At 41.5% G+C, this 13209-nt stretch overlaps 1 protein-coding gene across 1 annotated transcript in view; it reads right to left on the reverse strand.

Moving 5' to 3' along the window:
* Positions 1 to 9005: 9005 nt before the first annotated feature.
* Positions 9006 to 13209, reverse strand: part of CDH17 (cadherin 17) — a 42355-nt gene continuing 38151 nt past the window's right edge. The window contains exons 15-17 of the mRNA XM_067535785.1: positions 11327 to 11443; positions 11093 to 11209; positions 9006 to 9115 (exon numbers count right to left, since the gene is read on the reverse strand). Coding sequence (XP_067391886.1) covers positions 9006 to 9115; positions 11093 to 11209; positions 11327 to 11443 — 344 coding nt within the window. The remainder of the gene's footprint in view (positions 9116 to 11092; positions 11210 to 11326; positions 11444 to 13209) is intronic.

Genomic DNA, 13209 nt, shown 5'->3' on the forward strand with positions numbered 1-13209 from the left:
TTAGGAATTATTAGAAAAGGCATAGATAATAAGACAGAAAATATCATAAATCTGATATATAAATCCATGGTACACCCACACCTTGAATACCGCATGCAGTTCTGGTCGCCCCATATTAAAAAAGATTTAGTAGAAACAGAAAAGGTACAGAGAAGAGCAACAAATATGATTAGCGGTATGGAACAGCCTCCATAGGAGAAGAGATTAAAAATACTGGGACTGTTCATCTTAGAAAAGAGATAATTAAGACTGACTATGAAAGAGGTCAATAAAATCCTGAATGGTGTGGAGAAAGTATTTATCCTTTTACATCACACAAGAACCAGAGGTCACCCAATGAAATTAATAGACAACAGGTTTAATACAAACAAACATAAAGAAGTACTTCTTCACACAATGCACTGTCAACCTGTGGAACTAATTGCTAGGGGATGTTGTGAAGGCCAAAGTATAAGTGGGCTTAAAAAATAATTAAATAGGTTCATGGAGGATGGGTCCATCATGGGTCCAAGATGGTTGGGGATGCAACCCCATGCTCTGAGGGTCCCTAGATCTCTGACTGTTAGAAGCTGGTACTGGACGACAGGAGATCATTCAATAATTGTTCATTCCCCGTGGAGCATCTGGCACTGAACACTGTTGGAAGACAGGATACTAGAATAGATGGACCATTGGTCTGACCCAGTATGGCCATTCTTATGTTCTTATGACTTAAACTGCAGCAGAGAACATAGAAGTTAAATATTAGGAAAAGCTTTTGAGCCATAACAGTTAGCTAGTGAAATATGTCAGTAAGGGAGAACATGGAATCTCATTCATTAGACACATGCAGCGTAACATCCATTGGTCAGGGTTGGTTGAGGAATAACTAAATCAATCTGATTATGATACTGGAGGAAGGAGCAGATGAGCCAGTAGAGGTCCTTGCCAGTCCAAATGATTTTATGAATAATAATAATAATAATAGTATTCACTGCAAGTTACATGACACTACATTAGTCATCGTTCTGCTAAGTTAATTTGTAGTGACGTCCTTTGGAACAACACTTGTTCTATATCCATTCCCCTGCGTATAGCCGTATGGTTCTGCTTACTCCATTGTATGTATAACAGGCCTACCTATTTCAGACATTTTGCATCATTTGCCCGACAAACATCTAGCAATGTAAGAACAAGCTGTTCAGTTGCAAGTTCAAAGATCTGCTGTTACATGTTTTTTATCTTCTGTTTTGCTTTTGGAACATGTAATATAAAGAACAAGTTAGAAATGTTTTTCCTGGCTCACTTCATTTAAAGTTTTGTTTACAGAATCTAATTCTTCATTCTGAATGTCTTCAGGCATTTTCAACTGTACTGTGAGCGCTCACGTACATAACTGTAACCCACTGGCCAGTGGGAGTTACATGTCCCTTTCTATATCCAATCAGTAGAGGATGTGATTGCCTCCAGCTAGAGGACCTGGCTTTATAATTCAAGCAGCAGGCTCATGAGGTCTCCAGTTCAACCCCTTGCATTAGCTATCTTGGCGACCATGACAGAAGTGGGGACTTGTCTGGGATTTGAATTGCCATTGGCCTCAGATGCTGGGGACAAGCTTCTTCTATCGAGGGGTAGTATGTAATCTTTTGGTCAGTGTGGGTTGCCCATCCCTCTCTGATCAATGTACACAGGATCTTAGTCAGTTACAGCCCCTGCATGATGTCACAATATACCAGTTATAACTAAAGCTGCCATCCAATTTTGAGGATATAACAATCACAACTGATTTTTCAAAAAAAATCTTCCAAAAGTACTTGTGCATTGTACTCAGAAATACCTGTTAGACAGGGAGGATGGGAAGACACCTGTGCCACATGCAGCAGTCCAATCAATGTGACATATACAATTTTATAGGCCAGTTCCTTAATTCTTCCTTAGTTCCCTTTTGTCCTATTCCACACACCTGATATGGAGTGTCTTATTCCAGATGAGCCATAGAACCTAAAAAATCAGAATTGGCAATGCATTTCTGCCAATATTAACAGGCAAAGCAGTAGATAATGTAGTGTAGGATGCAATCCTGCATTGGCTTGGAGATTGGCTGAGTATTGAGTAGGTCTCTTCCATGTAGAGTGTCTATGATTATATGACTAATAGAGATGTACTGTACTTTAAAAGCTGGAATTACGAAACTTTTTTCCCAATAAGTGCAGTTCTATGGCATTTTTTCTACAAACTCAGATGAAAATCTTGATTTTTATAACAAACTTATTTACAAAAGGACTGGAAAAAATATACTTTCTGTCAGTTTAATGAATGCATGTCATGAATTTTGGAGATAATGTTTAAAGCCTGATGAATGTTTAATCTTTTATATAAAGAAATAAAATGTGTTCAAACATTCTTTGCTATCTTTGAGCGTAATAACTCTACGTATTTAAAGGAGAAGCCATCAAAAGGAACAGAGCCAGAACATTCTCAATAGAATTCATCAATGGCTGTGTAGTGTTGTCCTTGGCAGAAAGGATATGATTAAAGTCCAAAGTGATCAAAAACATAGTAAAAGTTCTTTCACCAATGTATAAAGTCATGTTTTGTGCCAAATCCTCCTGCTCTTATTATTACTACACAGAACAAAAAATCGGTCCCTGTCCCATTAATTTCTGTGTGTAAGGTGGGCAGGGCAGGTCTCTGCCCCCCTTTACTAGTTTCTGCTAATTATCTTCTGTTTATAGCAATAGTTCTGTGAGTTTTTCTGATTACCAAATTTGATTAGCTGATTTGACGGGCGTATATTATATAAATATACACATTTGCACACAGATACATGTGGAATACCTGTTGCTCAAGCTTGGAAAATGAATTTAGGACAAAATTGTAAAATTTAGGTACCATTAATCATAGACATCCAAATGGCTAAAGTTTTAGAAGTTTGACCTAAGATGTCTTTCAATCTTAAGCAACAGGCATGCCTCAGTCTTCACAATACTGTTCATAAGTAATTTAAGCTCTACACTGAAAATTTAGTGAAATTGTGCTTTGGGAGCGTCACCTCCCCAGCTGAGTCACCCTTGGACACTCACCAGAGTGCTCTGTGGAGATCCAACCACTGAATCCCTGAATGTTTTAAGCCCCCAGAGTCTGAACAAAGTCCAAGCACTGCCCCAGGTAACCTTAGGAGCCCCTCAATGCCAAACAGTTCATTGACCTGTAACAGCAACTCCTAACCACATTGCCATCATAGTATTTGTCTGGAAAGAAGGTCGTGTGAGGTATCAAATGAAAGCTTATATCCTACTGGTAATCACAAGCATGTCATGATGTACGGATGGGTGATAATTAAGAAGTTGTATGTATGTTCTGAAAGATATGTTTAAACCACGTAACCAGGCAGGGTTGATAAACAAGTTTGTCCTAGACAAAAGAATGTGGATTTACTGTCTGCCCCATGTCCTTGAGGTAAATCAAGCACTGTAAGAGCTAAACACAATGGGAGCTGTATTTGCATGTAAGTCAATAGGAGAAAAGTCAGGTTGACCTCCATGTGAAATCAGCATGGGAAGATACCTAAAACCAGAAGGGTTTGTCCTATCTCTGGGATCAAAACAATTAATTTTAGGAAATACAAGGAGAAGGAAAAAGACACTTTGTTGTCCATTTCACTGAGGGACACTCTGCGGAAGGGTGTGATTTGCAAATATTATGGATCATGGTTATGAGGGAAAAGCAGCAAGTTCTGCAGACAGACTTTGAGAGTGGAAAAACTGCTTTTGCTGAAGGACTGTAGTCTGCTAATGTTATATTTTTAGTTTCTCAGAAAAGTGTTATACTTTTGTTTTATTTGTAACTACTCTCCTTACTCGGTATCATTATACTTACTTTACAATCACTTTACTTGGTATCACTTAAATCGGTTCTTTATTAATAGACTTATTCTTGGTTTTATTGTACAATTATGGTGTGGTAATATTAAGTGTGAATCCTCAGCTGAACCAAACAGGCTAGTGTGTACAGTGTGTACACTGTCTCTCTGGATACAGAAAACTTGGTCATTTCTGTGAGTGTCCAGTGATAAGGGCTGGATACTACAAGGCAGGCTCTTCAAAGCGGGTCAGGATTGAGGTGCACCTAAAGTTAACCTGAAATGCAAATAAAGGCTGGCAAAGCTTCTGAGGAGATTGTCTGGGTGGTGAAAAGACTGAAGTGATGGAGAGCTGACACCCAGTGCAGGATCAGTAAGTATCTCTCTCATTGAGGCGGAGAGGTAAGAAGGTGACTCAAAGTCCTGAGCACTCTGAGAAAGTGTGATACCCCTGTCTTTGGGGTCCCTGGGCATGCCCTTGGGATGCAACCCTCTCTCTAGCAACCCCTCCTGAGAACTGCAACCATGTTACCCACTACCAAAGCCCTAGAACCAGGGCTGATGCCTCAGGCTTCCTCTGAGGTTTAAACACACCCTCTCCCAGAATTCCAGCTGAGAAGGCTTTAAGGGCCGATAGTTTACCTCTTCAAGGGCCATGTGAATAGTAACACAACACACCCACAGACTTTTGCACAGGATTCTAAAACCATTGCTCTTTACTTAATTGCATGAGAAATATACAAATGCAGACAACACTAATAAACCCTACATGCATTTCCCTGCTTCAGTTGCTTTAACGCTATGGAGTGTTCTTTGGACTTAGGTCCAGGATCTTCTAAGGCCACCCAGGATTCTTCTGCTGCGGTGTACAGCTTATGTTCTGAAACATGGATTCTTCTCCCCTTCTCCCCCCCAGTTGCACTCATCAAGATTCATCAAGGTTCTTCCCCCCAGGTGCACTCATCAAGGTTCTCAAATCTTGATGAGTGTCTCCTCTTCTGCTCTCCTGCCCAAAACTTCCTTTGCAACTCTGTCTTTCCCCTGCGACTCCTTTACAAACTTTTAGTCCTTCAAACAGGTGACCCCCAGATCAGCCTCTTCAGGTGATCCCAGATGCTTTCCAGGTGACTTTGTTGCTCGGTGACCACTCTCCTGAGAAACCAGTTCTCTGGTCAACCTATTGTTTAGAGTCAATAGGAGTCAGCCTATTGTTTAGAGCGATTCAATTTCAATGAAAAATCATTAATGGCCCTCTATTGTCAGCCCTTTGCCATCAGCCTTCAAAATGTCAGTCCAACATGGTGGCCAGAGAACAGAGACGGTAAAGAACCCCACATCCAAAATGGAGTCTGCAGTCTGACACAGCTATATATAAAGAGCCCCCAAAATCAAACAGAGTTCATAAGTTGTTCATACAGTTTTCCCAAATTTCTCCCACTCAAAGAAGAATGAAGCAGGGACACATGCCAAGTACTCCAGGGATGTATTGGAATCCCACTTCTAGACATAGCATCTGCTATTACTTATTAATTCAAACCTCATACATTCAGTCAGTAAATAATCCCACTGATTACATATACACACATATACATGCACCAATATACCATTTTATGAAAAAGGGGAGGGGTACGTATGGGCAGAGTTCATGGGCCCCCATATGCTCTTGTCACTTCAATACTTCTGATGGATAGGCTTGTCTATGAGAGGCTTGTCTGTCTGCAGGGTGTGTCTTGGCTCTACAGTGCCTCTGGGAGATGAGTGGTCCCTGTCCTAGGGTGAGGTGATATCTCCCTACTTTCTCCTAAAACCAGTCCCATTTTTTACACTCCTGGGGACAGATGAGTTGTGCTTCCTCCTCTATCCTCCTCAGGATCAATTACATCTTGACTGACCGCCCTGAAACCATGCACTAAGAAGAATCTTCTCCCTCTTTTCCATCTTCCCAAATCAGTTTCTTCATACCCTCTGGGGATTTTCACACCCTCTGGCAGGTGTCATGAGTTTGGGAGTATTCTTTACCACCTTCTCCCAGCAGAGGTCTGACACGCAGCAGTTTTTAGCTATGCCTCAGTTTCCCTGCTCCCAGCAGGACTTTTTATCACAGATGCAGTTAGCACAGACTTGGTTTCCCCTGTAAGGAATTGGCAGAGAGTGTGAGCCCTGTGACACTAAGCATATGTCAGGCTATGTTGGCCCTACAAAGGCAGGCTCAGGTTGAGTTCTGGCCCAGAAGAACAAGGAATTCTGTAAGTTGTAGTTCTCAGAGGGTCCTAGGAACTGTAGGTTGGTAGCAAAGCATGTTGGGAAGAGAGGTTAATAAAGTTCACTTACCTTCCTCAGTATAGAATCAAAAGGAACAGAACCTGCTCTCTAGCAAGGGAGACCTGGAGAATAGCAAACTTCTCCTAGAGCTAAGTCTAAGCCAAAGCTGCAGAGGGGTTCTCAGCAGAGAGTGAGCCAGTGAAGGAGCAAGGGAGGGGCTGGGCTGAACAAAATTGTGGAAGGACTGGGGAGAAGGCCTAAGAGGCAGGCTGTCAAGCATAGGAAGTAGGCCTGAGGGACAAATAAAGCAGGAATATCTGAGACTGGAGAGGCTAGCAACTTTAGTGTTTAGGGCCTCAGTGTTGGACCCCCTGGTAGAGGGAGGGCACAGAAGTGGTTTTGCTGAGACCCCTACGACCAAATGAAAAGTACAATTTGTAGACCCCTACCTGCAAGAAGGGTGAACCCTTGATGAGGGGAGGAGTTTGAGGTCCCATGGACCACGAAGAGAGGGCTGTGGTCCAGGGAGGGTGAAAGAAGTTGTGGAATCCCTGCACCATAGGGTTAAGATTTGGAATGGTGATATTCTCTTTTGGACTTTTCATTACTTTGGAACAAACAGATTTTTAAATTTGTCCTGACGGCCAAGCTATCCACAGCTAGGAAGGAAGCTTTGCAGAGAGGGAGGAGATGAGGAAACTGAGACAGCACCTGCATCACTACAGGATGAGGTAACAACTCTGTGACAGAGCACAAGAAATGTAGAATCAGGCTTATGGTGCCAAACTCAATGATACAGTATGATGTTTTCTAGATGGGGTGTGTTGGGACGGTGCTGAATCACTATATAGTATCACAGTGGACTAATTTGGTGAGCCTGAGTGCTAGAGGATACTGGGAGCAGGGCCTCGTATCACTAGACTGTGGAAAAATCACTGAAAAGACCAAACTTGCACTTGGCATCAATATGTGTCACAAATGTTTGCACAGACCCTGTATAAGCAGCTATGCTAATGTGGCAGACCAATGGTCACAATCAGCCAATGGCCAGTTTGCCTGGTGTGTACATGTGGAGGCATGTAATGGAGAATCTGGGGCGAGCTGACCTGGGTCAACTGACCCTATAGAATGACATGACATCAGGTGCCTGGAGGGGAATAGTCCATGATAAGTGAATATCAGCCGATCCCTGCAGCTCCCTCCCAAATTATGAATTTTTGGGATATGCCACATAATTTGCTGGCAAAGCATATTTTGCATATTTTGGGGACATGTGACTTCTTTGGGAAGAGGGTATAAGTACTGGGAAGATCATGTGGTATCTAGCTGTTCTATCTATATCTCATATATCTAAGAGGGCCAGTGATACTGTCGGACAGAAGAAAGATTAAGACCAGAGGGCCTCAGGGTAACCTAGACCCTGCTCCGAGGAATCATAGATCAGAGGGCCTTGAGGTAGCCAAGACCCCACTACAAGGGACTCAGAAAATAGACCAAGGATCTGAGGGAACCTGAAGAAGGAAGAGACAGTCTTCACCTAGGAGTGGTAGCTATCCTGCTTTGCTTACTAATCAGGATACTGTGTGGGGCCAGCATAGTTACTGTTGGTTTATGCTTGGGAAATTGAGGCTTACTAAGGAGAGGCGTTGTATAGTCCTTTCTATTTGTCTTTGATAGCTGCTTTTCAATAAACAATAGCTCTGCACTGAAGATACTGACTTTTTGGCCTTCATTGATATGGTTACTGGGTTCCCAGCTGTGGGCACATGAATTGATCTGAATTGATCCCCGGCTCAGCAGGGTAAATAGAGGTGAACCGTATAATGTATTTACCTTCCTATAAAAAAGTGAGGTGTCCTAAATAGGAGACGGTCTGAGTGAAACTAAAACAGAAGTTAATACAGAATGGACTTTTTGCATATTCTCTCTTGAGATAGAACCATATGAGTATATTCAAGTACAGTGGTGGTCTCTGGTACCTAATCATTTATTTTATTTATATGATTTATAAAAATATAAATACACTCATCACTAACACTGCACCCTCTGACATAATTTAATGTCACAGCTGTCGAACATAATGGGCTGATCTTCCTACCATAAAATACACTTCAGCAGATCAAATAACCCCCACAGCAAACAACAAAACCTTTCTAACCTTCAACAGCTGGACAATGTGATATGGTGAGACACAGTTGAAGGCCAAAAACAAGGTTTTTATTGGCAGTACTCTAGGAAAACATATTTTAATGCAATGCTACCAGAAAAATGTTCCTTTCCTTCCAGATCTATACTTTATCTAAAAGTAACCAAAAAATTGTTATATAAACACGTAAAAATGCACACCCCTCCCTCCCTTTCAGAGGAGCTTTTTCCTATCCTTTTAAAAAGAATATAGCCTTTCAAATTTGGGACATAAGTGCATAATTTTTAAGTTTTTATTCCCTGCTTAAAAAAACAAAACAAACAACACTTCATCAGTGTACCACCAAATAATGCATCACTATAAGCCTGTTTTTTAAACCAACGGTATTTTCTTAGTATTTTCTTCCCAAAGTGAGGCCCATGGGCCAAATGCAGTTCTTTGAAATCTAAGATATAGCCTTCAGGCATAGACACGTTCTACACAGAGATGATAAGTCCCAGCAAACAATTACCCCATCTTGATATAAACAGGCATGAATTAGATACAGCCCACTGGCTCCTGGCAAGTTACCATTTCTGGTCTCTCTTACGGAAAGTTTTGTGTTAAATCCTGCCAAACAACTTTGGTTTTTGTCCTGGTTTCATGGTCAGACAATAAATCCTTTGGAAGAACATATAATTACTATCAAATGTGTACAGGGTTGGAAGTTATTTGTAATATTATAATATAGTAGCACATCAACCAATTTGTACATTCTTATTTTAATACTTTTAGTTCAGATATGTCAGTTGCATTTGCTTTAATTTCTTTCTTCCCCTTCTTTTTCTTCAATTTCATATGAAGAAATATCCCTCCTACAACCAAACCTGAAAGAGAAGAAAAATCATGACCTAATAAAGGAAATTTTTAAACATTCTTGAAGTATTTCAGCAAGGGATTAATCTTTATTAATATACAAAATATTCACAATACTTTCCCATCCCTAACTGGAATGAAATAGATGTTAGGAATATAGGAATTACCAAACTGGACCAGACTTGTGGTTCTTCTGGTTCAGTTGCCTGTCTTTGACAGAGACAAGATCAGGTACTTCTGAGAAGAAACCTCATAATGGACAGTTATGGGATGACCTGCCTACAGGGGAGGTTTCTTCCTTAATCCTCTTCACTTAGAGGTTATTTTATGCCCAAAAGCATGTGGGGTTTGTTCCGTTATCATTTTTCTTATCCTATCTAGTGTAACTGCAGATGTTCTCATTATCAATAAAAATGTTCAATCTCTTTTATAAATTGTACTAAGCCCTTGGCCTCAAAGATATTTTGTGGCAATTATTGCACTGTGTAAAAAAGCCCATTTTTATCAGTTTTAAATTTGTTGTCTTTCGTTTTCAGTGAATGTCCCCTTGTTCTTCTCTTCTGATAAGGCATATAGGGGTGGCTGAGTTATCCTCTCTATACCATTCATTACTCTGTACATCTTTAATATGTCGCCTCTTATTAGTTTCCACTATGAACTGAACAGTCCTCATCTTTTCAATCTCTCCACACATGAAAGTCTCTCTTCCTTTTCATTGCCCAGCGCTAAAGCCCCTGCTATATCTGTCTGAGCAGCTATGCTTCTTGTTCCTGATTCAAATGGGAAAAAACCCTTTAGATGTGTGAAAATGAAGCTGTATGTTTGGCACAGTAATTTCTTCTAAAAATCATGAGGCATCGGATACAGTTTTTTTAAAACTTACTTTCACTGGCCTCTTTAAAGTAAGCCAGGACAGAGCTGGCTCAAATGGCTTCACTGAGTTTGCTGGCAAGCCAACAGCGAATAGAAATTTCAAGAAAAGAAGGGATATGGGATCAAGTCTTTATTACTAAGCAGCATGTTTTGCTATTCCTGTTAATCTAATTTTCCTATGGTGCACTTTGTCTATAGATCTTATTAAATGAGGGATCAGATGAAGGTATTATAGGGAAATAGTGATTTTCATATGTTTGAACATAGATCTAATGTATGGGCTTTCTCCGTTAGTTGCAGTCTGAGCTTTGCTTTTCCCATTCTCTTAGATTTCTTTGAATCACACTACATCCCCCTTCCCCCTTTTGTCTTGTAAGGACCAAATAATATTCATAGGTAGTTTCTCTTGTTCCAGAGGCTTGTGTATTACATTATCATTATTACAATATCATATATTATTTTATTATATGCATTTATTATATTATACATTTATTTATCATATTATAATTTATGATATTATTATCATCACTGAATCTTGGTTTCCTTTTCCTAGTTGCAGGGCAGAAAACTTGTTCTCTAGTGCCCATTCTTTTTTCCTGAAGTAATGGGAAAACGTACGTAACTTTTTTATATCATGTTCTCAGTTTGTCTGACCCCTTTGGAGATGATGTCTGCATTTAACTTCAGCTTTCTGATATTTTCCCCCCTCTCTAAATTTGAGTCACAGTCGCCCAGTCTGCTGACTGTGGCTATGTCACCCAAAAATCACAGACTGTGCTCTGAATTCTTGTGTTATTTACTTATTTGGTTGGGAGGAGGAGGAGACTGGATGTGATCTCATCAATCAGTCATTCCGACTCCTTTTGTGCTTCAGTTTATTAAAAGAATACCCAAAAGGATTCTATCTTGTTTTAGGAAAACTGGTATAAATCTGCTTGTCTGCATTCCATCAGCTCATGCCTAGCTCAATACAATCCTGTGCTGTAATACAATCTACTTTACAATCATGCTTTGTTCATACACATGCTGGTGTCTCACAGCTCACAGCAGTTAAACAATGGAAAATGTTAAACTGAGAAGTTAAAGTAACCAGGTCTTTAAGAAATATCACCTACCAATGAATAGCACTACTCCAAGAAGAATACCAATTGCCATGCCTGTGCTTGGCAACCCATTCTGGCGTTCTGCTTCTATAAAACATCTCTTGTCATCTGAACACCTGCAAATGTTTACTGCAGTCAAAGAGAAATGTCATAAGATTAATGGAATAGTTTAGCAGCCCCACGCAACTATCTGTGAATATTGCCATTATTTGTAAATTAATAGCATAAATGTCATGTGTAACATACCTTTAAGTTTCACCTTTCCTTCCAAAGGTGGTTTTCCATTGTCATTAATTATTAATGGAATGTCATAATGTTTCTCCTCTAGATTAGTGTGCTTTGGGGAGAGGTACGCATGGGTGCCTGTCAACATGAAATTGGATATGAGCATCAGGACAACAAAGTACTGTAAAATATATCCAGTTTCACTAAACACCGTCTCTATCTGCAAATGCTCTAATGCCCAGGTCTTGTTTTTTAAGACTCTTTATACAATCTAGTGGTTCCCCAGTCCATACCCTGGAGATCTGACTGCCACTAAATAATTGTATATATCCATATATACATACTTGTCCTACAGCTCCTGAACTCTGGCAAGCTGCTGTAAAGGGTCTCCTGGGCAGATGCAAAGGCCCCCAGTGGAATAACTCCAAGTGCAGAGAGCCTTTGTGTCTGACACTTACTGCCTCCATCACTCTATGCCACCTCCACAGGGGCCCCATGCACAAGGGATATTCTGGGACAGGCCAGGAGTGGGGCAGAAGCAGGGTGCGAGCAGATTGAAGGGGGGGAAGGTGGATGTATGCGAAGGAATCAGATGCCCAGGGAGTTCTTACATGTGGGCTATTCTGCCTCCTGCAAAACCACACATGGACATTTATGATCATCTCGTCCAGTGGTTCCCAACCTTTTTGGCTCAAGGGCCACAAATGTCATTTTTACAATCCTGAAGGGCCACCATTTTATCAACTCATAAAAAATGTATTGATGTATACACCATTACAGGCTATAAATCACTACATATTTGAAGTAAACATTTTGATGCGACTATGTTCGTGTTTACATTCACTATTTTACACCTACAAATTACTCACAGTATTTCTCACACTCACAGACAAAGCACTAGTGACTTTGAGTGACTGTCACTACACACTGAAGCACATGACCTGGCAGCTAAGTCAGGATGGATGACAAACCGGAAGGCCCTGATTTTTAGATTCCTGCCCCTCCACAAGCATGGTGGGTCCTGGCTGCTCCACTAGCAGCCCTCCCCCCCAGGCGCCCTGAAGCCAGACAGAAGTTCAGGAGGCTGCCTCCTCTCTGATCTCCCATCCCCCTGGCTGCAGCAGGGAAACCGCACACGTCCTATAGTCCTGTGTGCTCCACCTGGGTCCCTAGGCCGTGGCTCCCTTCTGCAGCCAGGGAGGTGGGAGATCAGTGCTCCCCTCCCTCTGGCTCCAGCAGGGTCCCCAGCACCTAGGGTCCCAGGCGAAGCGCTTTGCTGTGCTCCCTTCTTCAGCCAGGGGGAGGGGAGCGCTGATCTCCTGTCCCCTTGTCTGCAGCAAGCAGCCTGCACCGATCTTGTAGCCCTTGGCAACATGCTCCCCCTGAGTCCTTAGGCAGCAGCTCCATTCTGCAGCCAGCAGGAGCAGAGTGGCGGGCCACTTTGAAAGACCCCATGGGCCACTTTTGGCCTCTGGGCCACAGGTTGGGAACCACTGATCTAGTCTGACCTCCTGCATTACACAGGCCATAGACTTCACTCAGTGCCTTCTGCATCTTAACTTCTATAAACACCACCTCTTGTTTTCAGAAGGAATTCCACATTAATGCAGCCATTTCAGAATATCTAAACCAACTGGGTAGGCCATCTTCTCATTACTCCCCATGATACCCCAACATGGCAGGCTTTCCTATAAAGTACCCCAAGGTCACCTAGCAGGATAGGCCACCCCTTTGATGCATTCAGACTAATCCAGTATAATGGGGAAGCCTTCACAAAACATTCTAGCTAGCCCAGCTACAATGCATACTGTAAATCTTCAGAATATGGCCCTTAAAAAATCAATGTCCTGGAAAAAGTCTCTAATGCACAGTTTACTCTAGCTGCTTTGTTCCTTTATCAAAAA

This window comes from Emydura macquarii, unplaced genomic scaffold (assembly GCF_026122565.2).
Source record: "Emydura macquarii macquarii isolate MOO-44397 ecotype Brisbane River unplaced genomic scaffold, CSIRO-AGI_Emac_v2 contig_383, whole genome shotgun sequence".
Taxonomy (NCBI): domain Eukaryota; kingdom Metazoa; phylum Chordata; order Testudines; family Chelidae; genus Emydura; species Emydura macquarii.